This window comes from Anabas testudineus, chromosome 24 (genome assembly GCF_900324465.2).
Source record: "Anabas testudineus chromosome 24, fAnaTes1.2, whole genome shotgun sequence".
In the NCBI taxonomy this organism is placed as follows: domain Eukaryota; kingdom Metazoa; phylum Chordata; class Actinopteri; order Anabantiformes; family Anabantidae; genus Anabas; species Anabas testudineus.
The window spans coordinates 12,551,332-12,576,601 of NC_046632.1; the positions used below are offsets into that span (position 1 = coordinate 12,551,332).

Consider the following 25,270-nt stretch of genomic DNA (forward strand, 5'->3'; position numbering starts at 1 on the left):
TTATGGATACGTTATTTATTAACATGATGAAACATGAAGAATTGTCTTAATTTGATGACTGTTCTTTGACATGTTTTTTTACAAAGCTTTAAAATATGTTCATTTTTACCCAGGGTCATGTAGCTGCCATTGAGGCCTCTTGAGTGATATTCTGCTAAATCTTTTTTGACTATTTTGTATTACTTTAAACTGAAGTCAGACGCTAAGACCAAGAAAACAATCAGAACTCTTAATTTAAATAATTTTTTGCTAATTAGGCTTAGGTCAAGGGTGTGTATGGCTTTGCATTAATTTGCGTATTGTTGACACATAGTCAAAAAATAATGAAGGATGTACATGTACTTTTACCTTAAAAGCACTACTTAACCACTAGTCAGCAGCACAGCTATGTGCATGTAGTTAAACTTGTCAGGACAATTTTAATGTGTACATAAAATTCTTGTTTTTTTACAGAAGACATCTGACAAGTTGTAGCAGTGTTTATACTTCACACCTTTTTTTCTACATAGGGTAAAAAAGTAGTGAAATCTCAGTGTAATATGAGCTATTTATAACTAGAATCTGAAGCATCTAATTTAAAGATGGAAGGATTAAATGTAAATAAGACCAACATAATAAATGAAGATGATCAGCTGCTACAATGTATGTTGCTCCAATGTGTGTCATGAAATTATATTTACTATTTTTGTATTGAATAATTGTTAATAAATGTGCATGATCACACTTTCCTTTTGAAAAATATTACTTTTTTATATTTTGAGACAATGAACACTGACATATATATGGATCCTCCTTTCCTTTATAGAAGCAATGCACCTAGACTAAAAAACCCACAGAACCACTGTCTTTGTGGTAATTTGCATCTCTCTGCAGTCCTTGTGTCCCTGTGTTTTTTGTTTGTTTGTTTGTTTTTTTGTAGTTTCCGCCTGCAGCTATATTATGTGCATGGGCGATTTATATGTTAATATAATAAGTGGTTATTTTACACAATTGTGTAGTTGTTTTGCATTGTCATCATTATTAATAGATAGCTCTGGTGTGATGTACCAGGTTTATACATCATGTACAGAGGTGGAATATGACCAGATAAATTCATTGAAGTTCTACACTTTAGTGCTATTTGTAAGAACTTCACTTGCATTTCTTTTAAGTTCACTACAATTCAAAACAACTTCATCATATGAATTTGACAGCTTCGGTCATTTTTAGGATGCAGATTCTCAATACAAAATATAATAAACTAATAAATTATTATGGATTATTTTGGATCACCCACCTGGCTGTGTAGTTAAGATTAGCTTCACCTTTACCAGCTGCAACACTAAGCTAATTCCAAGTTAAAGGCAATAATACGTTTAATATAACAATGCTAGGCTATTTAACAGGAATAACATTATTCTGTATACTATTCTGCACAATGAGTACGTTTACTTTTTAATACTAATACCTTTTAAAGTTGTACTTACGTATATTTTGTTGATCTATATTTTCTTGAGTAGATTATGGAGGGACAGAAAGTTCTGTTAATCTCCATGGCAACGAGGCTCGACGTTATGACGCCAAAGACGTCACTGAACACCTTGAACAATACGTGGAGCGTATTTCCCCCGTTTTCACCATTCTGCCTTTTTGTTGTTATTCTATTTATTTAGGTCATTAATCATTTAAGAAATATTCACGTTGGTGGTTATAAGCTGACGGTGACTTTTTTTCAGGGCCATTGGTTGAGACCCGTGTCAGTCAAAGTTAAACCCAGCACCGGCTCTTCCTCCCGACAGAGCGTTTGTTTTTATCCACCGTGTGGCGTCGTCGTCGTGGAAGTGGTGTGGGCGTTTCTCCGCGTTCGTTCGTTGACTGTTGATGCTGAGAACATTTTTCTCCTCCGTGTCCTGAAGCTCTCCCGATGTTTCTCCCTACGCTTGTAGAGGACATGCATCACTTCAAGCCTAGTCGAGACCGACTGTACACCACCAGGTGTTGTGGATGTTGCCATGTCCGGACGGGGACTATCATCCTGGGAACATGGTATATGGTACGTAAAATGGTTGATGCGGGTTAGCAAGCTAATGTTAGCTAGCTGCCACCGATTATCAATTGTGTTAAGTTCACTAAAGTAGCAAGTTACATAATGAATGTCGGCCCGTCGGCGTTAGATGACTCTATCAATCTGTTATATTTGCTGCTATCAATTCATTTATTAGCTAGATGTTACTTTTTTATTATTTTTTCAACAGTCTTTGCAAACCAAGTTAATTGAACGCTAGCATTAGCTTGCTGTCATTTTGGGGTTTGCTAAGTGCTTCCGTTGATACTCTCACTACCGTTTTAACAGACGATATTTAGCATTAACTCTTAGTTAGCTATCACCGCTTGTTAGGTGAACTGTGAAGGTTAAGGATTGTGACATATGTCCTCAGTAACACGTTAGCTAGCCGTGTGACTTGCTAACGTAGCTGTTGTCACAACAGAAGTTTCACGGAAAGGAAATCCGCATGCACATACATCTCTATCAGCACGACGCAGATTTGAATCCTGTATCCATTGCTTTAAGACATTTAGTTAATAAGTCAGATTGTTGTTGTAGGTTGTAGATTAACACAAGGAGCTCTATGTCGTAAGTTAAGCACGCAGAAGCATCTATTTGCTAGTTTTCTAATGCTTATTTGCAGCACTCCAATTGACAGCCATACTAGGTAATCCCCTAGTTTCCACACGTCACAAAACAGATGCTTTTTGTTTTGTTTCGACATCCCCCCTGAGATTTTGTCAGCTGGACACTATTTAACACATAAAACGTGTAAACCATGTTCTCCTATTCCCACTAAACCAGTGATTTAGAAAACATCTAACATGTTTACAGTGCCATACTAATATGATTAAAGTACAAATCAGTATTGATAACTTAGGCACCAGACTGGGACAAAACAAAATTTTAATAAATGTGGTTAAATCATTAAGTGGATTTTTGCTTTAGCTCAATTAATTTCTTCATGTTATTCTATGAATTGTGGGGGTAATTAATTTATTGAGAAAATAACGTGTAGATTAATCAATAGTGAAAATAGTTATCAATTATAGCTCAATTATAAATATGTTATTTTTATATTGTGTTGTTGAGCATGTTTGTAACCACAATTTAACATTAAGCCTTTAAGCCTCATTGGGTAGGTGCGGAAAGATAATGTTACACCTTTATATTCCTGATGATTAGGGAGATAAAGCTGCTGCTTTAAATGCCCATGTAGGTTTACAGTAGTAGTAAAGGTACAGGATGTACTGAATTTGACTGACTAGCCACAGGTCTTTCTCTCACCATGATTATGTTTTGTTGACCTAAATAACCAAAAAGATTGATACTACCAATACTCTTCCCACGTAGGTTGTCTAAATATATAAACTGATACACACAACACACATGTTGAAATGTTCCACTTCTCAAAGTCTTGCATCACAGTGAAAGAACAGTTTAGTACATAACATTGACTGCAAATTACAATTAAATCAGTTCAGCATTTGCAACACTATTTTTTCTACATACCAGCATTCTTTAGGCTATAATATAATTTCACAGTATTTCCAGTTGCTTGCATGATTTTTGTTGTTAAACAGTACACTGTATCCTATGAATGCACTGGCTTCAGCCTGAATATTGGGAATGTCCTTGGAGCCTTGTAAGGTTTCTCCTCATGGTGATAAATTAACCTTGACAAAATTATTGTGATAAATTGTTTACTGTAATGTTGCATATCTCTGCCATGTCCCTGCAAGTTAAGTATCATACATTGACTACCAGCAAACTTAAAACTCAATCTAAAACATTTTCCAAATGTGGTAAATATATAAAACTATTCATTAATTGTCTGTTATGAGACTACTGGTAGAGTCATATAAAAGCTTCTTTTCCCACTCCTTCCTCTCCTCAGGTAGTCAACTTGTTGATGGGCATCCTGCTGACTGTAGCTGTGACCCACCCTGAGAATGTGCCCACTATCGATTTGCAATATGAGGTCATCGACCACTACTTTGCCTCTGACAGGATGTCTGGTAAGCAGTAAATTCTGTTTACCAACTACTGTAATGACTAATAAATATTGTAATCATAAAACCACTTACATGTTTATTAACTTGTATATGATATATTTATATTAGAGCTACAGTAGTTGTTTAACATAACATTAACCTAAAACCATTTTCTGATATTTCATAACATACTATAAGTAGAGCTATTGGTCTACACACTTAATTTAATCAAACACAGCTCATTCTTTTGGGCCTTTATATTTCATGTCCTGTTGATGGTTTATGGCTGATTTAAGCATGACTGAACTTGAAGCTTTCTTTGTTGGATTTAGAAGTGGTTCGGAGCCTTTTTCTGTTAAGTGCCTTTAACTAACCCATGGGCTGCTGAGGTTAAACAAGTGACTCATCTTCCACAGGGATTACAACTCCCCTCTGACCATTGAACAAAACAACTTGATGACGACAGTGGAACATTGTTGTGTTGTTTATATACTGAAAATTGTGATTTTCGGTGTCATGCAAGTGGTTTTGTCCATTTGTATTTCTTTAAGGATTTAAGTGTGTCCTAGGTGCTTGTATTTGTATGTGCCAGGGCAGGATTGGTTGACAAGGAGGGTCCATTTTTTTCTAGCTGGTGGTTGTTTTGTTGGTTGCCTTGATGAAGGCCTCTTCATTTTTCTGAACCAGTGACTCAGCGGGAAAAGAGGGGAAATGACCGCAGCGGGTTGACCTTCCCACAGCAGGCTCATGCCAGCATACAGGGCAGTGGGGATGTCCACAGCCTGCAGAGACAATGTTAGCATTCAGTCTGGTTCAGTTACTTGTGACTTTAAGTGCAGCTTCATCAAAGTGCACTCAATAATTCCACAATCCAGGCCATGTATTAAAGTAATTTAACTGATAGAACATGTTTAAATAGCCTTTGGCTTTTTTATTTGTTTAGACTTAGCGGAGTGTTTAGTTTTAAGGTAATTATAGTCAATTACAGTGTCCCTGCTCTGTGGCTGCAGTTTCTCTGAAGTGAAGGTTTTGTGCTTTTCTTAATCTTATCGGACAGTGAACAGAATATCTTTCAGTTCTGAGACAAAATTTGGACTTAAATTTGGAAACTGTGATAACATTTCACAATAAAAGCTGTATTACCATTAACCGTAATATATAGGTCTAACCTACCTAACCTAGAAATAAATAATACAATTTTATATATATATATATATGTGTGTACAAGTTGTTCTGCTTCAAATACTGAATAACAAATCAGTCTGTGTGAACCGCATTGCTGCAGCAGCTCTCTCGCAGCATCATCTCTCCAGTGCAACAGGCAGAGCCGTTTGCAAGTGGGAGAGTGAGTGATAGCAGTAAATAGAAGTAAAAGAGGATATGAAAGACGGGTCTTTTAATTATCCCAGACTCCATTTTATTGTGTCTTAACCAACACTTACTCAGCATAGTGAGAGAGGCTTCAAGCTCTCCAGAGGTGGTCTTTAAAGCAGCAGTTAGCTGCAAGGAGAGAAGCCCTGGAGGCTTACTTTACACTGGATGCAGATTACTACTGTCTCAAAGCACACAGGCAAATATCAACTCACCCACATTCATCAAGCATTTACAATGAAGGTTAATGCTGAAATAAAGTAGAAACTATTCTCTGCTTGTGTTTTGTGAGTGTATTTTATTTTTGTCTCATTCAGAGAATGCCTGTGTTGGATTTGCCATCTCTCTACTGATGCTCACTATTAGTGCCATGATGGTGTATGGAGCCATTACTGTAAGTGTGCCTTTTTAAAATTCTCCTCTGACTGCTACACTTCATTTAAAGCACTCTCACAGTTTCTTATGCAAATGTGTAATCCCCAAATGTGAATACCCACAAGAGACAGCATTACTTTCAAGCAATAAGCAAGATATAACAGGAAGTTCCAAGGCAGCCTCCTTTTGAATTTTGTTTTTAACATGCTCAAATGAGCGGTAGGTGTGTAGCACACAATGGTATGTTCTCACTGCCTGTCATCTTTACCTCACAGGCCTGTCTGATGGCATCAAGACTGACAGGTTTGATAGCCTTCTGACGTGGACCTGCATAAAGCTGCTAGTTGGGACTGTACAGTTATGACACACAGCTGCAGGCTGGGTTCACTGTGCATGCTAGCAGTGTGTGCAGGAATTATGCTTTAGCTGTGTATGTGCTCCCACACAACTGTAGTAGATACAGTAGCCTTTCCAGTTTAGTGGTTGTTCAGAGCTGCTGTTGCTGTAGTGTCCCAGTAAAATGTCCCTAAATGTGAACCAGTATCATCATGTACCAAAGTTATTTGGTTTTGCTAGATAGTGTAGAAATATAGCTACAAAAGTAGTAAAAGCTGGGTTATGATGTGCTTTTTATAGAAATAAAATAGCAGAAGTGACCCAGTGAAAGAGAAACTGACTTTGAACCATCATTATGTATTGTGTGACTGTTTGGCTAATACACAGTTTTAGTATTAACTCTTCCTGTTTTTGAAGATCGTAGCTTTTCATTTACCCCAAACCACATCTGACAATACAGTCACAGCCTTGGCAGTAGGATTTTTTTTTTAATGTCAAAAACTGTAATTATACATTGAAACCATGAAACCAAAGTTTAGGATTTTAAGCTAAAGGAAAACGTATTCTTTTTTTCTGCTGAGGAGTTGTCCGCTGTCTGTAGATCGAAATAGAACCTACCCACATGTAAGAATGTGAATCAAAACGTGAAGGCTGTAGAGATAACGTTGGGAAAAAATGCTGCATGGTGCATTTTAATTCTTATATAATCCCCTAAATTGAGTAATGTTTCTATGCCTGTGTCTGATTTCTTCAGCATCGTGATGGCTGGCTCATCCCATTTTTCTGCTACCAGCTGTTTGACTTTGCTCTGAGCTGCCTGGTTGCCATCAGTTCTCTCACCTACCTACCCAGGATCAAGGACTACCTCGACCAGCTGGTCAGTCTGAGCTGTCTACAGATCCTAATTGAAATACTAGACAATCTTAACAACACTTGGCATGCACAATGTTAATAACCAAAATTAGTACTAATACTAAAGAATCCCACCTGCACAATGTTACTACTACAACAGTCCCATAGAGCCCATTAAAGTTCAGCTGTTTTTCTCATTGACCATGTGGTTCTGTTGTGATTGAATTTGAGTTAGTCTAAAAAGGTTGTATTGATTGTCTGATGTCCACTTGTCTTTTCTTCCTCAGCCGGATTTCCCATACAAGGATAACCTGCTCTCTCTGGACTCCAGCTGCCTGCTGCTCTTTGTGCTGGTCTTCTTTGCCTTCCTGATCATTCTCAAGGTAAAGTAAAGTTGTTTTTTTTTTCTCCACATCCAACCTTGTTTCTCCAGTGTGTTGGGGACAAGATGTGATTAAAAAACTGATATTACTTTTTTTGATTGTGTACTCACTAGACATCACAGATACATATTTTTTTCCTGGTGTATTCAACTTGTAAAACTGAGATGGAATCTGTTTACTGGTTGTTTAGTAAACCACAAAACTGTAATTGTCTCTCTGTTTTTAGGCTTACTTGATCAACTGTGTATGGAACTGCTACAAGTACATCAACAATCGGAACATGCCAGAGATTGCCGTGTACCCTGCCTTTGAGACTCCTCCCCAGGTATGCAAGTCAATACGCTAGTTAATGCAAGCACTGATTGATTGTGATAGATTTTTTGAGTAGTATTTATGAACACAAAATACATTGACACAACATTACACACACAATAGTAACCTGGTTACTTTAAATCCCTGTATACATGCAGCAGGTCAGTAATCAGATTTCAGAATAATCTGATTTACTTACTTTACCATATTAGTGATAGAAGACACCGTGCTGGTCCTTGACAAGTCTTGACATTGTGGTAATTTCATCTTTAGTTTGACTTTAGATTAAATTAGCAAGGGAAATCTGGTTCCTCTAATCTGCTACATGATCAAAAAGAACTATTTACTTGTCTCTCTGACTTCAGTTCAAGTGTCGATCAATTATTACAGTGTGTAATACTTCACTAAAGACAGCAGGTGGCATGGCCTGCACATCCTCACAGCCAAAAGCTGAGGCTTAGCATTCATGAACTTTCTGCTGTTGATGGTTTAACCTGTTAGGAAAAGGCATGTTTACTTGTCTTAAAAGAATATAACACAATGCATGGTTTATAATTTCAGCTTTTCAATATATTTTCAAAATGCATTAAAAACAAACTTTTTTACCTTTGAGTTACTTGAGAGGTTTCAACTTTTCACAAATTTTTTCCCCATACATCAAACACTGTGTTTTTGCTTAAGAGGACACTCCAGTGTTTGCAGTAAACAGTTGTTTTTTGCAAGGACAACACAGAATATGCTTTCTACCTTACTGTGTAATAGTTATGATTCAGTACATCAGGCATCATGCCTTTAAAACAAAAAACAACTGGTGACGTTAATAAGGGTTTACCCAGATTTACTCATGGTTATGTGCACGTGGGTTATTGTGCTGTGTACCTTTTGTTAAAGTTTAATCTGGTTAGTGTATGTTGTGCACAGTGGCTCTAACCATGTTTTTTCCCTCTTCTCTAGTACATCCTGCCCACTTACGAGATGGCAATGAAGATGCCAGAGAAGGAACCACCTCCCCCTTACATGCCTGCTTAAGCACCAGCTCTGTTGCCAAAACACACACATACACATGCACACACAACCATCATATGCATTCCTATCTTCCCTCACTAATTCTTTCTTAAGACAATTTCACCCTCAAACCCTCCCCTGACCTACTGTGTATGTGTAAAGCCACTGAAATCACTTTCTTCAACCATACCTGCAATATTTCTGGAGCGTCTGTAGAGGTGTGACAGGAGAAGGGTGGGAAAGATTGAAATCTGTGAGAAATGGATGAATGCGATGTTTGAAAAGCAATGGAAGCTACCAGCTTATTTTTCCTCTGGCCATTTTTTATGTCTTAGTAAAAGGGATACGTGTAAAAATAAAATAGCTTGAAATGCTCTCATAAATCCAGCACCATCTTATCTATAGATTGATATACAGTATGAAGTGTCAAAGTGTTATGACAACCCACTTACTCTATCTCTCATTGTTGAACTGTGTTATCCCCCCCGGTTATTAAGATATAGACTATTCCATCTCGGTTTTGAATGGAGTCTGTAGCACTTTTGTCTATTATTTATTTAGCTTTGCTGTGGTCCAGTTCACCACCACCCTCAACATGTTCAACACTCTCTGCTGCCCTAAGTGTTAGCAAAGCTAGTGAATAGTTATCCAGCTGAGGCTGAAAGAGAGAAAGCAGAGGGCACTGATGATGGATCATTTTCTCTGCTGCTTTTTCACATCTGGAGCAAACAGCTAGTCTTGTGAACATTAGTAGTTGCATGCTTACCAGCCTTACTCCCTCATTACTTTACTGGTAATATGATTTTATCCTGGTGGAAAATCATTTGACTTCAATAAACATTTCAGAACATTTATTTCTCTATTTCAGTCTTTTGTTCTTGTGTAAATTTAAGGGAGAGGTGAATAGCAAAGGGTTCTAATGTGTTGGTGTGTCTCCTCAAATCTCAACCTCAATCTCAAACAACTACCTGGAGTTGGAGCTTTCGGTTTTATTACATGAGCTTTATTAGCAGACTAAAGACGTACACTCTTTTGTTTTTAAGACTTTATCCATATGACTGAGAAGTACACTGCCAGTCAAAGCTTTTGACACACTTTGTCTTTTTAGTTTGTTTTTTTTTTTCTTATTTTCAACATTGCACGTCAATACTGAAGACATCATATCTACCAGGAAGAACTTGTGTAGTTAAACAAAATTAAAATTAAAAATTAGTTAAACAAACCAGAGCAGGTTAAAAAAAAGTCATCACAGATTATTATGCCAATACTTGAAATACTCTCTAAAACACCTGATTTAATGGTTACTAACAGGCAAATGAACTGAAAATAACATTTAGCTTTGACTCTTCAACCAACTGAGCAAATTCATTTGTGAACTCTTTGCAGGAGTTAAATAGGACATAGCCATTAAGAAAAGTTGCATTTAATTTGCATTAGTCTGGTCAAACGCTTCCACAATGTACAGACAGCACAGGCTGTGTGAGTGGAGGTGCAGATGCACCATCCTCCAGTCGTCCACCGTGGCCTCGCCTCTGGATTGGGCAGATGGTTTTGACGTGGTGCGTTTAAGAGCTCCTCAAATGAGCAGGACCCTCAGCGACGGAGAGAAAACGGCGGACACAGCTCCTTCTCGTCCCCGCATGCTGATACGATGAAGTCTTTCCTCCGGAGCCTCGTGTACTGCGCCTCGCTGCTGCTGTCTGACGTACTGGCCACGTATCACCTGAGTGCAGGTGACCCTCACCTGAGCGCTGCGCAGAGCTACGCACAAACTCGAAATAATGGCCGACCACCGCCCAGGACCCTGAACCCAGCAAGTAAGTGTGACTGAATCACAAGTTTCCTTTAAACCAGTGATGGAAGAAGTTTACTCAAGTAAAAGTAACGAAGCAAAAGTGGTTAAAGCGACAAAGTAGAATACATTTACTTAATACTTTACCTAACACTGTTTTCTTTTATTCATTGCTCCAAATTTTCTACTCTACATTTAAAATAAAATTTAAATTTGAATAACCATCAAAGGGTTAATATTATGAAAGACACCCTCCCTCATTTATCATGAGTCAATTTAGAGGGAAATAGTACAGTATTTGTTTCTTAAAGTACATTTGCTGAGAATATTTCTTTACTTATTCTTTACTTAAGTAAGATTTTTAACTCAGGTCATTGACTGGTATTGGTGTATTTTTTTTATTTTTTATTTTTATTAGATTTACCGTTAACTAGTAAGTTAATGTAGTTATCAGATAAATGTAGGGGAAGAAAAAGTACAAAATTTTAATCTCAACTATAGTGAGGAAGAAGTATATTATGTACAAGTACCTTAACATTGTGCCTAAGTAATAGTATTTCCTTGTTACATTCCATTCCTGCTCTAAGGCCACATTATATTTAAAAGTACACATTTGTTACCATATTTTTGAATAGTTAATATTTCGTTAATTTAATCTAACCAAGAGTATAACAACGATGTTTTATACTTTTCTCAAACATGCATGAAATCAGAATCCCTCACTGGGTGTTTCACAAGATAATCCCAGCTTGTTGGAAACAGCCCATGTGTCTCAACGTATCTCATGCTTCCACTAATAAGTTGTTGTATACAGTATGTCACTAAAACTTACTACTGTGTCTACCTACACTACTTTCCTGTTCCCACTTTCAACCTACTAATGTTCTCACTTTTCCTTTCTGGTGGCCCTGTAGTTCACAGAAGTGATTACACGTATAGAGGAGGGTATCACTACCACTACCAGCCACCAAGGATCACTCCACCGGTAGTGTATCGACCTATTCCTCTATCTCCTCCAGCGACTTACTACAGACCCTCAATCCCCATGCCGCCCTATCACCACAGGTTCACAGGGCCGGTGGCGCCACAAATGCATCATATATACAAAGGTCTGTCTCCACCAGTAGCTCACCACCCTCATCAAAGAGTCAAAGGCCCGTTTGCTTACAAATTCAAAGGTCCATGTCCGACAAAGTCAGACCCCACAGTACCAACCGTGCCTGTGGTACCTCTCCCTACCATCCCACCAACTCTACCAGAGCCAACCGTTCTTCCAGCTCTGCCCTCAACTACAGTGGCACCGCTGACAACCGCCGCGCCAGTGTTGGTGACCACTGTGCCTCTAGTGGAGACCGCCGCTCCTGTGACGCTACCGGTCAGTACCCAAAGTGGCTTCATCACCACCGTCAGTCCTGTGGAGACAGGTAGAATATTATCAGTCAGGTTTGATTTCCAACTCAAGCAATGCTGCTCAAATCTTTTCAGGTCATATATTTTTGTCTTGCCTTGCTGAATGATAGAAATGATTAAATAGTCACTAGAACAGGTGTTATTTCATTGAAAAGAATAATTTTTTACAACTCTATATCTGTACACTTATATTAAAAGTGCATCTGAGTGTGATATCAACCCTAATCTAACTCATATCAAGAAAATGCATATTTCCCTAAAATGTTGGAATCACATTAAGCATTGTTTAACTTAAAGGTTAAAAAAAGTTATTTCATTTTTGGCTCATCACAGGTAGCCATATAGTCCATATAGTTTATTTGAAGTTTGAATATACACAGCTAAAGCTTACTTATTTTGCACTCAAAGAAGCAGCGAGCATGTGACACCATAGACGCTGTGTGTAGTCTGACAGGCAGGGCTCTTACCGCTGTCTCCATTTGTGTTACTTTCTCTGTGTGGGCATCAAGAATCCTTTTCATTCAGGGAAACAAGATGAAAGGATAAAAACTATGAGAAGTTTTTGATGGACTACTGAGACGCTGAAATGATGCCTCGTATGTGTTATGACATACTACTGTACATCATTTCACCAGGACCACAACGTTGTATTTCTCCACTGCATTGATGCACAACAGTTTCCTTTTGGGAACATCTATTGTGCATCCCAAGGTCTTGTGTGTTTTGTTCTGGAGTATTAACTGTATTAGCCTCACTATGAAAGTTTTACCAAGAAACTTAAATGTTTCTGTCTAAACAACAAACTGGGTTTTGAGTATTAAATGGATTTAATCCTGACATGGTTTGGTTGATCACCAGAGACAGACTCTCAGTGCAGGAGCCGTCCCCTGGACCTGGTCTTCATCATTGACAGCTCTCGTAGCGTGCGTCCTGGAGAGTTCGAGAAGGTCAAGACGTTCCTGGCCCACATGGTCGACACTCTGGATGTGGGCGCAGAGGGCACCAGAGTGGCTGTGGTCAACTACGCCAGCACAGTCAAGATTGAGTTCTTGCTCAAAGATCACTTCAACAAACCTGACATGAAGAAAGCCATCTCCCGCATTGAACCGCTGGCAGCTGGCACCATGACTGGACTCGCCATCAAGTCTGCAATGAATGAGGCCTTCACCGAGCTGTCTGGAGCCCGACCTCGGTCCAAGAACATCTCCAAGGTGGCCATCATTGTGACAGATGGGAGACCTCAAGACCAGGTGGAGGAAGTGTCTGCTGCAGCTCGGGCCTCAGGCATTGAGATCTATGCTGTGGGGGTGGACCGTGCTGACATGCGCTCCCTGCAGCAGATGGCTAGCATCCCTCTGGATGACCACGTCTTCTATGTGGAGACGTACGGTGTTATCGAGAAGCTCACCTCCAAGTTTAGGGAGACCCTGTGCGGTAGGACAAAAACGAGCCTGCAAGATGTTTTCCTCACCATTAACCCTGGTTCTAGTTCCTCAGTAAGGGGCACCTACAGTCTACGGGGGGGGGGGGGGGGGGGTGTCGGCACTAGAACCTGCTTGTAGTCGCCAAGTTAAACCTGCGTAAAGTCTTGGGGCCATGCAGCCCTAAACTTTCAGCTTCTTTTTAAAATCAAAAATAGATAAGGTGATTGTTTTGTTTGTTTGTTTTGTTTTTGTTTTATCTTGTCCCGAGTGATTTTTTGTTTTGTTATTTTCAGAATCATTTGTTGACCTGTCATTACTATTGGACTTCAGGGTTCTGTGATTTTCACCTGTGTTGTCCGACCCACAGTGAACTTAAGCACTTCACAATGATCTTGGCTGAGATCTGGACCAGATTTTTCCACAAGTGACATGTGGTCAAGGACAAATTTCAAATATAATATTTAATTATATATTTATTTTATTATAAGCATAATCAAAAATAGCTAAACATAGTTTATCTTACATAGGTTTATCTGCATATATATTCTCCATTCGAAAGTAATGCAGTTCAACTGGTTTAGTTTTTTTTCCATCTGCACAAATTTACCTTACCTAACACAAGCTGCCCATCTACAATGCATGTATGCTAGGACATGAAACTGCACCCATGCTGCCATCTTAATCCTGTGTTATTCTAGGTCTGGACCCCTGTGCCTCGGGACATGACTGCGAACACATTTGTATCAACAGCAACGTGTCCTATTACTGCAAGTGCCGGACTGGATATATCTTGAATCCGGACAAGAAAACGTGTTCCCTTAAACGTAAAAACATGCCTTACTTTGCAAAAGTTGTGGCAAAATTGCAACTACGAATTAATAATGTCAATAATTTTAATGTCTAAATGTGTTTCTATTTGCTCAGGATTTCTTGTGTTCTTGACCAAAAGCCTAGTTTGATAATAGGTGTTTTTTTTTCCTCATTATAATCTGTTACATATTTTTCCTGGTGAAGCGGTGAAGGTGGAGGTGGTTGAGGATCCCTGTAAATGTGAAGCCAGACTGGCTTTCCAGAAGCAGGCTCAAGCAGCCATCCAGCAGCTCACAGCTAAGCATATCCTTTCTGTTGTTTCAGGTGGAATGCGTTTTATTATAAACAGTCTCTGCAACACATTTCACTGAGCTGACAGCTGGTTATTTCTACCTCCTGGTGTTGATATTGGAATATAATTTAACTGTGGGTCTTGTATATTTTCAAGACAGCAATATGACCACCCGTTCTCATTCTTTTTTTGTTTTATTGTTTAGTTGTGTCTGTAAATGTGTTTCCTTGACTGACGTCACTCGCAGATGTGTCTGGCAGAATCGAGCGTCTGGAGAACATGGTTGGCCGCGCTTAAAGACGGGAACGTTTGTAAGTCTTGACAGTCTTTTCTGGGGACACTGGTGATAAAAAAAGATCCCACCCACATCAAATCTTTGCATATTTCCTTTCTGCAGCTTCCTGTTAGAGCCACGGTCCACCACAGCATGGACAACTGTGTGTGTGCTGTCATCCACCTCCTGCAACTACTGCATGGATTACCAGCACAGATCGAGTGAAGCTGTGATTCATTGACCAACATCCCTCAAGTTACTGACTGCTGTCGACTGTTAGCAACTTTATCTGCAGCTAATCAGTTAATGCAATGTTTCAAAACTGCTGTAAAAGCTCTTTATAGTATTCTGTCTTAACCCCAGTATATACAGGGTGTGATGTTAAATAACCAAAGAAGATGCATATTACTTGTGTAGTATCGGCAGTACTGTATTGGTGTCTTCTTCGTACAAATTGTAAATAGTACCTAACTGTGAAAATTTCAAATTAGATTTGAGTAGTGATTATGTAGATGGAAAAATAACTAAGAATTATTTACATATTTTCTTTACTAAATACTATCTGTTACAATTTTTTATAATCCAAAGTTTGTATGATGTAGTGAGGAGATTTCCTGTGTTTGTAAATGTGACATTTAATATCTATAAATGTAACAAAACAGACAAATTGGACAATAAAAAAACCCCAGAAGGAAGTCTGCTGTGCACTCATTTCTACATGACACTTTATAATCTTTGTACTGAGAGTAAAGAGATCAGATTCAATACTTCACTCTGGATGTGTGAAGTATTGAATCTATATATATATATATATATATATATATATATATATACATATATATATTTCCTGTGAATCAGTTATTCATGTGGAATTTGAATAGTGGATGCCACCATCTACAATATAGTGAGGTATGAATATAAAGTACAGTACATAATATTGCTTAAGAATGTCAGTCAGTCTGATCTTATGAAACAGACAGATTGATTTCATGAATATTTTAGGACATGTACCTTTAAACTTGTAAAAGAATTGGTACTATAATGTAGTAAATTATATATATATATATATATATATATATATATATATATATATATATATATATACAAATACTTCTGTAGACAAAGGGGGTATTGTATCAGCCTCGCTTATGTAACTGTACTCTTCTATGCCAAGTTAAGTATGTATTTCAAAATAGTTGTATTGTCAAAATAGAAAAGTATATGGTGATACAGCTCTGAAATTTCCATAAACAATGTGCAATATTTCCCTCAAGACTTGTAATTTGACTGAGTTGTGATATCAATTTGAATTATTTTAACAACTTATCAAAACCGTCATCTATTTTTGCAGCTCTCATCATCATTTTACATTTTCACCTCTGCCAAAAAGCAGCAGACAGAAGTCATCGAGTTACTTCTGGAAAGAGTTCATTTGCCTGAAAGTGCACTGACAACAGAGCCCCTCTGTCTGCGATGTCTGTGTGAGGTAGAGAGTCAACTCGCTAATGTTTACTTCTGGTCTGGTTTGGATCCTCTCCCTCCTTCCTTTAACCAAGCATCTGTTTTATGTTTGTTTGCTATTTCAGTGGCTTTCAGTTACCACACACACACAGTCGGACAGAGAGGGGGAGCCCACCGGTGTCTCGGTGAAAGAAGAGGGATGGGACTCACACACCTCTGAGAAGTGGAAAAGACTCACAAAGTTTGGTGCAACGTGTTCTTGAAGGTTTAAGTATGAGAAGCTTAAGATCAACTTCAACCTTTTACAATATTTCAATACCTAGACAATTGTAGATGCACTGCCCTATCCCTGTCCAACCACTGCTCATGACATAGATCAGGTGTTTTCAGCTAACCAGAAGCTGGAAGGGCAGACATAAGTGGACAAGCAGGATTCAGTTTTCAGGATTCAGGATTTATTTGCAGCTCCATTCCACGAAGAAAATGTGGATGAAAACTCTGGAAAAAGGCCAGTGTAGTAACTGGATGCTGGGTTTTGTTTTTGTCAAGGTGGTATTAAACTGGATATACAGTAAATTCTGGACTGGATTCTAGTGAGGGGCATCTGTATTAGTACACAGACTGTTTCTAGTTAAACTGAAAATAAGACTTGAAGCATTGAGACATTTTGACAGCACTGTGAGAGGTGAACTGTGAGATAAGTGCAGCATTGTGGGTCTGTCAGTGAGGACCCCATAGATGGAGGTGCGTGATGCATGTCCTAGTTCTGCCAGACCGAAGTAGACTTTGATACTTGGTGCTAATTCTCTCAGCAAACCTTCATGTTTAAAGAGCTCGAACAGTTTCCAGGATACTGAACATAACTACAGCTTTAAAAGTGCAGGTGGTCCCTGTCAATATAAAAATGTAAAAACTTTTGGAAACGCTTTAATGACAAATGCACAGAATGGAACCAGGTAACTTTTTTCAGAATATTTAGTGATGTAGGAATCCTCTGATTGACATATTGGCCAGTAGTAACGTACATTTTCACAGGTTGTACTGCGTGTTAATACCCTCTCCTCAACAGTGTCAGCAGTCGTCCTCTTCCTCTGGCTCAATCTGGTTTTAACTCATTCACACTGTCTGGAGATAAATGGGCCGTAAAAGGGAAGTGCACTGGTCCTGAGTGACCTCTGCTTCTTCAAGGTGTCATGGGAGACTGTCTGAGAATGTTGTACCAGTTTGTTTATGGGTAGACTCCTCGATGAGTATTTACTACAATGTGTGTCCACGTTGTCCCAACAGTGGTGTAACATGCAGTATGTTAGAGTGTGTGACATTTATACTTTAATATACGTTAACCTCTCCATCTACATGATAACATTTTGGTCCAAACTGTAATCGGACCTTGTGTTTTAATTCTGACGAGAGGATAAGATAGGAAAGACTTTGAATTCAAGATTTAACTGTAGATATAAGATTATTGATTGAATGTTGTTTTAATGATCTGAGTCAAGTCTGCCACCTACTGTTTAAATTTTATTTTAAACCTCAGAAACCATGTGTTCCTACAATACTGGCCTATTTAATAGAAGGATAATCTTGAAGTACTATTCTAATTAGTTTATGCACCTTTTAATTAACAGTTATCATCGTAATGAATAGTCAGATATACTAAGATAAGAGAGAACTTTACTCTTTATTCTACTTTATTATAAGTTATGTGTTTAATTGAATTGTTCTTATTTCTATCTAAAGGTCATTGCTACAAGTGGAATAGAAGCCTGGCTAAGTCACGCCTACTTACGACGCTCTAGAACGTGATTGGATGACTACGTTCAGCGACGTCACATCCGTCATTGATGAACACGGCAGCCAAACCTTCGCAGACATCTAACCATGGAGGAAGATATTTGTCAAATACTTGAACATGCCCACTCTGAGTTTAAAAAGCAGAATCACAAGCAGGCAGAGGAACTGTACACAAAGTTTATCTCTTCCTGCTCACAGTCCAGGTAGGATTTGTGCTTTTTTTGGCGAGCGAAATGAGCTAGCTAACCTGCGTTCACGTTACACAGGTTTCTGTTACCCATCGGATTGTATGTCCTCGCTAACTGTTAGCTAATGTTGACATCGTTTCTCTAGTTTAAATGTAATTTAACTCCATTCGCTGTGTTACATTTCTACAGGGATTGTGAGGCGATAAATGTGGCTACTGCTTATAACAACCGTGGACAGATAAAGTACCTCCGGGTGGACTTTTATGAAGCAATAGAGGATTATACCTCTGCAATACAGGCTGACAGTCACTTTGAAATACCTCTCTACAACAGAGGACTCATCCACTATAGACTAGGTAAGAAGTGACAAGAAGAGCAATCTGCAATACACACATTAACTCCCAAACGATTAATAATTACACCTTTGTAAATGTATAATTTATGACAGTGTTTGCTTCTGATGAATGCCAAACACGTCACCTATATTCAGATTTACACAGTCTTGATGGACAGAAACCTTAAAAACACATGTGCAAATTCCTCACTGATGTATATTTAGTAATATGCAATTTTTACACAATACTGATGCATTTACTTCAATATGCATGTAGTGGTGAGTGATTATTTCTTTTGTACCCTTTGCTGCTTATGTGATCAGTCAGCTGTCTTTTAATATATGTCAGAGGTGAGATTATTTGTTTAAATCAATTGTTATATTCACAGTGTTAGGCAGGATGTTGTGTGTATGTGGCCTCAGTTTGGTGGGTTGCTCACAGGACACTAGATGGAGCCCAGCATTCACTAAATCAAATGCATAACAGCCCTCGTGCTCGGCGTATGAAACCTCTGACTCCTAACGAGCCACTCTGGCAGTATATTACGCATCATAAACTTAAAGCAATTATGTATTCACATTTTTATTATCTCTCAGGTTTTTTCGACGATGCCAAGAGGGACTTCCTGCAAGCATTAAAACTCAATCCAGATTTTGAAGATGCCAAATTGAGCCTGCAACAAACACTTCTTGACCAACAGCAGAAGATAAACAGGGGATACTGACAAGCTCATAAACTCCAGAGTACATATTTAAATTTGTATCGCAATCAGCCTGTTAAAAATAGGTGTACTAACACGTAAATGTACAGTAAATTATTCAGGCGATGCTCACTTTTATTCTATGGCACATAAACATTATAATATGATCTGCAAAAACAAATTCAAAGCTGAAAAACACAATAGATGCAAAATCTTGAACTCCTGAAAGGAAGTGAACACAGCAGATGGATTAGGCGCAATGCCAACATAGGTTTTTGTTAAGCAGAGCTTCGATGATTCCTTTTCTGCACTGATTCAAGACTCTTTTGAATAAAAATGTGATAGCCTCATACATTAAAGGATATCATATAAATCTGTGAGCGGACATTGCCGACTCATCGACCCAGGCACACACGGAAAAACGATGAGTCTGGGTTTTACAGAGAGTAATAAATGCTAGTGCACCTTCCTGGGAGGAGGTGTGTGGCCATAAACAAACTATGAACAACTGTTAGCAATGACTAATGATGAGGTGTTTTTCAGCTAAAAGGGAAATTTTAAAGCATCAGTTGGATTATGGTTTTAATGAAAAGTAATTTATTATGTTTCCTGTGTATTTTTAATGTTGAACACAAATGTAAATGTATTTGAAACTGATGAACAATAAATGATTTGATTACACATTATGGATTAATGTGTATTTATTTGAACATAAAACAATAGTCTGTGAAGCAGACCCAGGCTGGACGGTGGCAGGTAGAGGATCACTGATGCACCTCACCTGTGCACTGTGATTAACTGATATAAAGGCAGCTGGTGATTGCTCAGTAAAGCAGTGAACCACTTCAGAGTTGGTTTGTATGCAGGGTTTCAGGGCCAACCTCTGATTGTGGTTTGGTTTCGTGGAGTGCTTGTTTTTCTTTTGGCTGCATGTTCAGACTGTAACATGCAGAGGCTTCAGAACATGTAAGTTAATAATTTTGTCTCTTGTTTTTAATGACTGCAAGCTCCCTGTTTCTGTATACTGCAATTTGTTGTTTGTGTTCAAGTTTGTTATGGAACTTGATGGCTGCAGTAATCGTCTTGGGTCAGGCAAAGCCAAATGAGGAGCTCAAGTTGCAGTCAAGTAAGAGAAGTTCACATAAATGAGTCTATTTCACATTCAGTTGGTTTCTGCCTTTTCTCACCAGCCTTTTCTTGTAACAGGCAATGGTATGAAGTCAGATTGTGTGGGTAATCTAATGAGACTATCCTTGGACAAGGCTCTAGCGGTGGGGAACCAACTTGAGGTAGAAGCCATCAGTGAGTATCAAACCTGCTAATTATTCAGCAGATTGTCCCATGACTGAGAGATACGATCAGTCATGTTTGCCCTCTTTCCCCTAGATGGCAGCCAGCATATAGTGTTAACACCAAGTCTGGCTGCTCAGTGTGGATACAGCATGGAGTCTGACCCGTGGGGAAACACCAGAATCTACACATCTCTGATGGGCTGTTATGTGGACAACAACGTATGTTTAGATATGTAATTTTAGATGTCTTTTTCCATTGCAATTTCCCCAATGATAAAGCATAGTACGGTCAACATGCTGAAGTTGTTTCAGGACTGATAAATCAAATCTCCAATTAGGTTTTTAAGCCTTTGTGTACATGTATCTATGAGGACAGTGCAAAAACTTTGATTAGTTTCTTAATCATAGCTTGATATGTTAATCGGGGGAACATGGCAAATGTTTACATTTGAGAAGTTGAAACCAAAGTAATCTTTGGGTCTTCATGCTTGAAATAACTCGATTAATTGATTACAAAATGGTTTCCAGTGCTCCAACTCAAGTTTCTTGTCATGCTCACACTACTGCATTTATTTGTAGGAAGATAAAACATTCAATGTTGGCTTGAGACTCCGACTGTACAGACTGAGCAAATCGGACATTGTTAGTCATGATGTGAAACAAACGTGCAGTTATTCTCGGTGGGCCTCCAGAGAGATCCTCTGTGACAGGAACTACATGGAAGTAAGTCTATTTACATTGGTGGCTGTACTATTGCTCAGTGTTTACACAATAATTATTTTATTATTTTAAAGGTGTCAAACTACATGGCTACATCTGAAGCTGAAGCTAAGGGCCAGCAAACCCAGGATATTAAAGATGACACACTGAACATCATCCCTGATGTATGCTAACTTAAACTTTATAGTTCACTTGATTCACACTTGACCTCCACCATTTGGTATCCCCTTCCTGAAGGGGAGATGTAACATAAAGTGTGTTTTGTATCCTTACTACAGGCCTCTGCTGCAGCAAATGATATCTGGAAGATAACATTTTATACTCCAGAACCAGTGTCAATGGTTCTGAGAGAGGCCCAACAAGCTGGTTATGGTGCTATGACCACCTCAAACCGACTAGTTGTACGAAGCCCCTACACAACAGCAGAAACAACTTCTGAGAATGTAAGCAAAAATCTCCCATTCCTGTTTTAATTTTCTTTCCTTCATTTAAATGACACGTCCCCTTTTAAAAGGTGGCTGGAATACCCATGGAAGTCTTGCGAGTGAGCACTTATTATAAGTCACGTCGTGGTTTGAACATAATGAACTTGGCAGCTGCTTGTCCCACTGGTGAGTTGAGCAATTTGTGGATATCATAGTAAATGTTGCTATGAAACTTTCAGCACAGTTAAGTCGGCTGCTTTATTAACAGGTGGAGTTCTCTTCACGGACGAGGTAATCTCCTGGCACATACCGCGACGTGTGACACCCCTCCTAGATGGCAGTTTTAAAATCGTGGAAATGCACATGGGCATCAATGGGCAGAGACTGGAAAAATCTCAGATGGCCGCACGGGGGTACACGCTGTCTGTCAGAGACTTTCACATTGTCATTGAAATCCCAATGGGCTCTCCTGATGGTTACTACAAGGTGGGAGGTGTATAAAGTTGATATGCAAGGCTTGGGTCACAAGTGCATTTGCATGTATTATTAAAATGGCATAAATAATTACAGAGCCATGCCCCAGATAACCAGTACCACATCACCTACTCTGTGGAGCCCATGCTTGAAGTACTGTGGAAGGCTGATAAAACCCAAGATGATATCAGATACAAGGTTTTGTTCCCCATTACCACCCCTCTGACGCCTCTACCTCCCGAAGACAAAGACAGTTAAGTCTCATGTTCTTGTACAAACTACAGAAAGTCAAGCTTGTGGAAACTTGATGCATTAATAAACCTGCCACTTTATGTTCCTCAGACACTGTCCTAGAAGACAGGATGTTCAGTGTTAACTTGGGGACCTTTCTCTATGATGTGGTGCTCAGGAACATCACATTTTTTACTGAGATTCTCACTGTGGAAGAGTGCAACGCCAGAGGCTTCACTGTCCGGGAGTACAGCTTCCCCAACAGAACAAAACGCTTCTCTGTTGAAGTGCCTTTTGATGCTGATGTTGTCATGAAAAGTGTATGTGACTGAGATGCAAGTTCCTTTATATACAAATGTTGTTCTTCTGCCTGTGACGCGATTGTTTTATTTGTGTGCAGAATCCCGAACTCTTGGTTACAGTCTACGATCTCCCTCTGGTCTTTGGGTTTATCATCCTGCCTGACGAAACTCAGTTCACACATCCAGTTAATTTACAGGCATCTCTGCGGGATGTCGGTGAGATCTTTTTTTTTTTTTTTTTTTTTTTTTACTTCTAATATTTGTTCATCTTTTTTGTTTTTGGTGTGGGTTTTATAAATGTCTATGGGAAGAAAACTTGTCATAATGGTTTCTCTGCTCTTAGTGCTACCCAGCCTCACTGGTACCTGTGACCAGAGTAGGTTTTACATTATTGCAAAGTATGGGAGTCGAGGTCCCAATTTCCGGACCATGGTTGGATCCCGACAGCTAACACCAGAGACTGCAGAGGTCTACAGCATGCAAGGGAATGACACCCATTTCCACCTTGTGGTGCCATACACAGCTGAGGATTCAGTGTTTGAGGTAGGCCAAGTATCAAACTTGTAAACAACCTAAAAATCGTCTTGAGTGGATAATGGCACTCTGTTTTTTGCAGACGATTACATCTGATTCAGTCAGAGCAAGACTTGACATCCTGCTCTTGGCTCCAAACAACAACTGGGTGCTTGGTGATCTCTATCTGACCTGCAACTTTCCACTGATGACAACTAGTAAGATGTAGACTCAAACTGGTATTTCTACTGCTCAACTATAAAACATATTGTTTAATATTTAATTTTGCCTTTTTAAGACTGCTACCCCAATGGAACAATAACTGCTCTGGCTGTGAAGGTGGAATCGGTGCCTAATCTTGTTCTAAGTTCTCTGACTTTAAAAGACAAATCCTGCAAACCGCTTTTCAGCAACGATCGCTTTGCCTATTTCTCTTTCAATGCTGACTCATGTGGGACCACTAGAACAGTAAGCTTACTGTCACCTTTATGTGAATTTTCTATTAATGTTACATGTTGTAAATAACACCAGGTTTCTTTTTAAGTTCTTTGACCACTATATGCTGTATGAAAACGTGATTGGCCTGCATTCCAACAAACCTATGCATTACTCACCGTTTAATCGTGGCTACAGGTAAGAGTCCTGCAGTGTTTATCATGAAACTGTCTAGTCTTTTGTTTTCTTCGATTGTCACCTTTAATTTGTTCTGTAGACAAACAGTTTCCTGCTTCTATGTGGTCAATGAGACTCAGACGGTCACATTCAGCTACAAACCAAGAAGCAGTGAACCTGCAGCAGAGATTGGCTCAGGACAACTTATAGTGCAAATGAGGCTAGCTCAAGGTAAGGTTAAACTTTGTAGTTTTCAAGGTTTGATGTTAATCAATAACTTTTTTTTTTTTTTTTTTTCTTCTAATTGGACTCCTCCAGACTCTTCTTACGAGCTCTTCTACCAAGCAGAAGATTATCCAGTCGTGAAGTACTTGAGGCAGCCTCTGTATTTTGAGGTGGCACTAATGCAGTCAACTGACCCCCAGTTGGAACTTATCCTGGAGAACTGTTGGGCTACTCTCCATGAACATAGGACATCTCTTCCCAGCTGGGACATCATTGTTGACACGTAATATAAAACATGATTCATCCAGCTGACTCCCTACTTGACTTACTTTTATTGAAAGTAATCTCAAAAGTCAAGCTTACTTCCACTAAGTTTTACTGGGATGGGGTGAAATTGTTAATTTCTTTACCAGCTGTGAGAACGGTGACGACCGCCATGTGACCATCTTCCATCCTGTTGTAAACGATGCGAGGGTTACCATGCCATCCCACATCAAGCGCTTCTCTGTGAAGATGTTCACCTTCACAAGAGATGAAGAGGTTCTTAAAGATGAGGTGAAATACTTGTACTTTACATTCATGAGGAACTTCTGGATATGGCATATGGAACCAGCTACCCTGTTATTTATCCTGTCCACAGCTTTACGTCCACTGTGATGCAGTGATTTGTGATGTAAACAGCCATATAGAAGGAACCTGCAGAGGCCAGTGTGTCCATCCTACAGACGTGACTAAGTCAGAACCTCAGGAGATTAAAGGAACAAAAAGGGGTAAGAGTCAAAGGCTGATCTCTAATGTAAAGCTGTTATGTGACATGCAGTTGATCCGTTTTACTTCTTTCCAGACCGAAGAAGTACAGCCTCCAGTCACAGTCACCATAAGCAGCTCTCTTCTGGACCCATTATTCTATTAAACACGCAACCCTCTGAATAAACAAATGTTTCTTATAACTTCTCCAGTTTCTCTGTCCATGAGACTGTCAACCCTTGAATGTCATTTCAAGCCTGCATTACATCAGCTCACTCACTCTGGGAACTTCAGTGAACTTGTGCTTACTTGAGGTTTGCATGACCTTGGCTACTGTGACTAGCATTCCTGTTCCTTGAGAGCTGGTGCAGATTGACCAGACCAACAATCAGTGACACTTGTGTACAGACAAATGCGCTTCCAATTGCAAGAAATTAGTTTAAAAAAAAAAAAATAATAATTGTTTTTTGACTACTATAAAGTGAAGTATTGGTGAATACTGTACCATAGGTGCATGTTTCTTATGCCCCTCTTAGGGTTGCCTGTATGAATGAGCTGAGGCAACAGGTGTCAAGAGGAAGGGCAGTGAAATTGT

General features: G+C 39.1%; 4 protein-coding genes across 5 annotated transcripts; all 4 read left to right on the forward strand.

Moving 5' to 3' along the window:
* Positions 1 to 1,802: 1,802 nt before the first annotated feature.
* laptm4a (lysosomal protein transmembrane 4 alpha) lies at positions 1,803 to 9,508 on the forward strand. Its single transcript, XM_026341570.1, has 7 exons — positions 1,803 to 2,032; positions 3,924 to 4,044; positions 5,709 to 5,785; positions 6,857 to 6,979; positions 7,242 to 7,337; positions 7,564 to 7,662; positions 8,604 to 9,508. The coding sequence occupies exons 1-7, from the start codon at positions 1,904 to 1,906 to the stop codon at positions 8,676 to 8,678; spliced, it is 720 nt and encodes a 239-aa protein (XP_026197355.1). The 5' UTR covers positions 1,803 to 1,903; the 3' UTR covers positions 8,679 to 9,508.
* Positions 9,509 to 10,112: 604 nt separating this feature from the next.
* On the forward strand, positions 10,113 to 15,335 carry matn3a (matrilin 3a). Of its 2 annotated transcripts, XM_026340817.1 has the most exons (6): positions 10,113 to 10,471; positions 11,361 to 11,870; positions 12,715 to 13,290; positions 13,979 to 14,104; positions 14,295 to 14,393; positions 14,624 to 15,335. In XM_026340817.1, the coding sequence occupies exons 1-6, from the start codon at positions 10,306 to 10,308 to the stop codon at positions 14,677 to 14,679; spliced, it is 1,533 nt and encodes a 510-aa protein (XP_026196602.1). In that variant the 5' UTR covers positions 10,113 to 10,305; the 3' UTR covers positions 14,680 to 15,335. The 2 variants fall into 2 exon arrangements, 1 of the variants encoding a protein (XP_026196602.1); XR_003297535.1 differs by lacking the exons at positions 10,113 to 10,471; positions 11,361 to 11,870; positions 12,715 to 13,290 and having other exon boundaries at positions 13,583 to 14,104; positions 14,295 to 14,693; positions 14,780 to 15,335.
* A 2,624-nt stretch (positions 15,336 to 17,959) lies between these two features.
* Positions 17,960 to 19,815, forward strand: ttc32 (tetratricopeptide repeat domain 32). The gene is made up of 3 exons (XM_026340785.1): positions 17,960 to 18,114; positions 18,289 to 18,455; positions 19,031 to 19,815. Exons 1-3 carry the CDS (start codon positions 17,999 to 18,001, stop codon positions 19,156 to 19,158), a joined length of 411 nt encoding a protein of 136 aa, XP_026196570.1. The 5' UTR covers positions 17,960 to 17,998; the 3' UTR covers positions 19,159 to 19,815.
* A 159-nt stretch (positions 19,816 to 19,974) lies between these two features.
* zpax1 (zona pellucida protein AX 1) lies at positions 19,975 to 24,982 on the forward strand. The gene is made up of 21 exons (XM_026340746.1): positions 19,975 to 20,100; positions 20,184 to 20,260; positions 20,341 to 20,436; positions 20,521 to 20,645; positions 21,006 to 21,149; positions 21,221 to 21,310; positions 21,425 to 21,589; positions 21,661 to 21,757; positions 21,840 to 22,057; positions 22,142 to 22,298; positions 22,388 to 22,596; positions 22,677 to 22,794; positions 22,922 to 23,121; positions 23,195 to 23,309; positions 23,390 to 23,559; positions 23,636 to 23,724; positions 23,804 to 23,934; positions 24,022 to 24,211; positions 24,342 to 24,483; positions 24,569 to 24,698; positions 24,773 to 24,982. Exons 1-21 carry the CDS (start codon positions 20,081 to 20,083, stop codon positions 24,859 to 24,861), a joined length of 2,772 nt encoding a protein of 923 aa, XP_026196531.1. The 5' UTR covers positions 19,975 to 20,080; the 3' UTR covers positions 24,862 to 24,982.
* Positions 24,983 to 25,270: the final 288 nt, after the last annotated feature.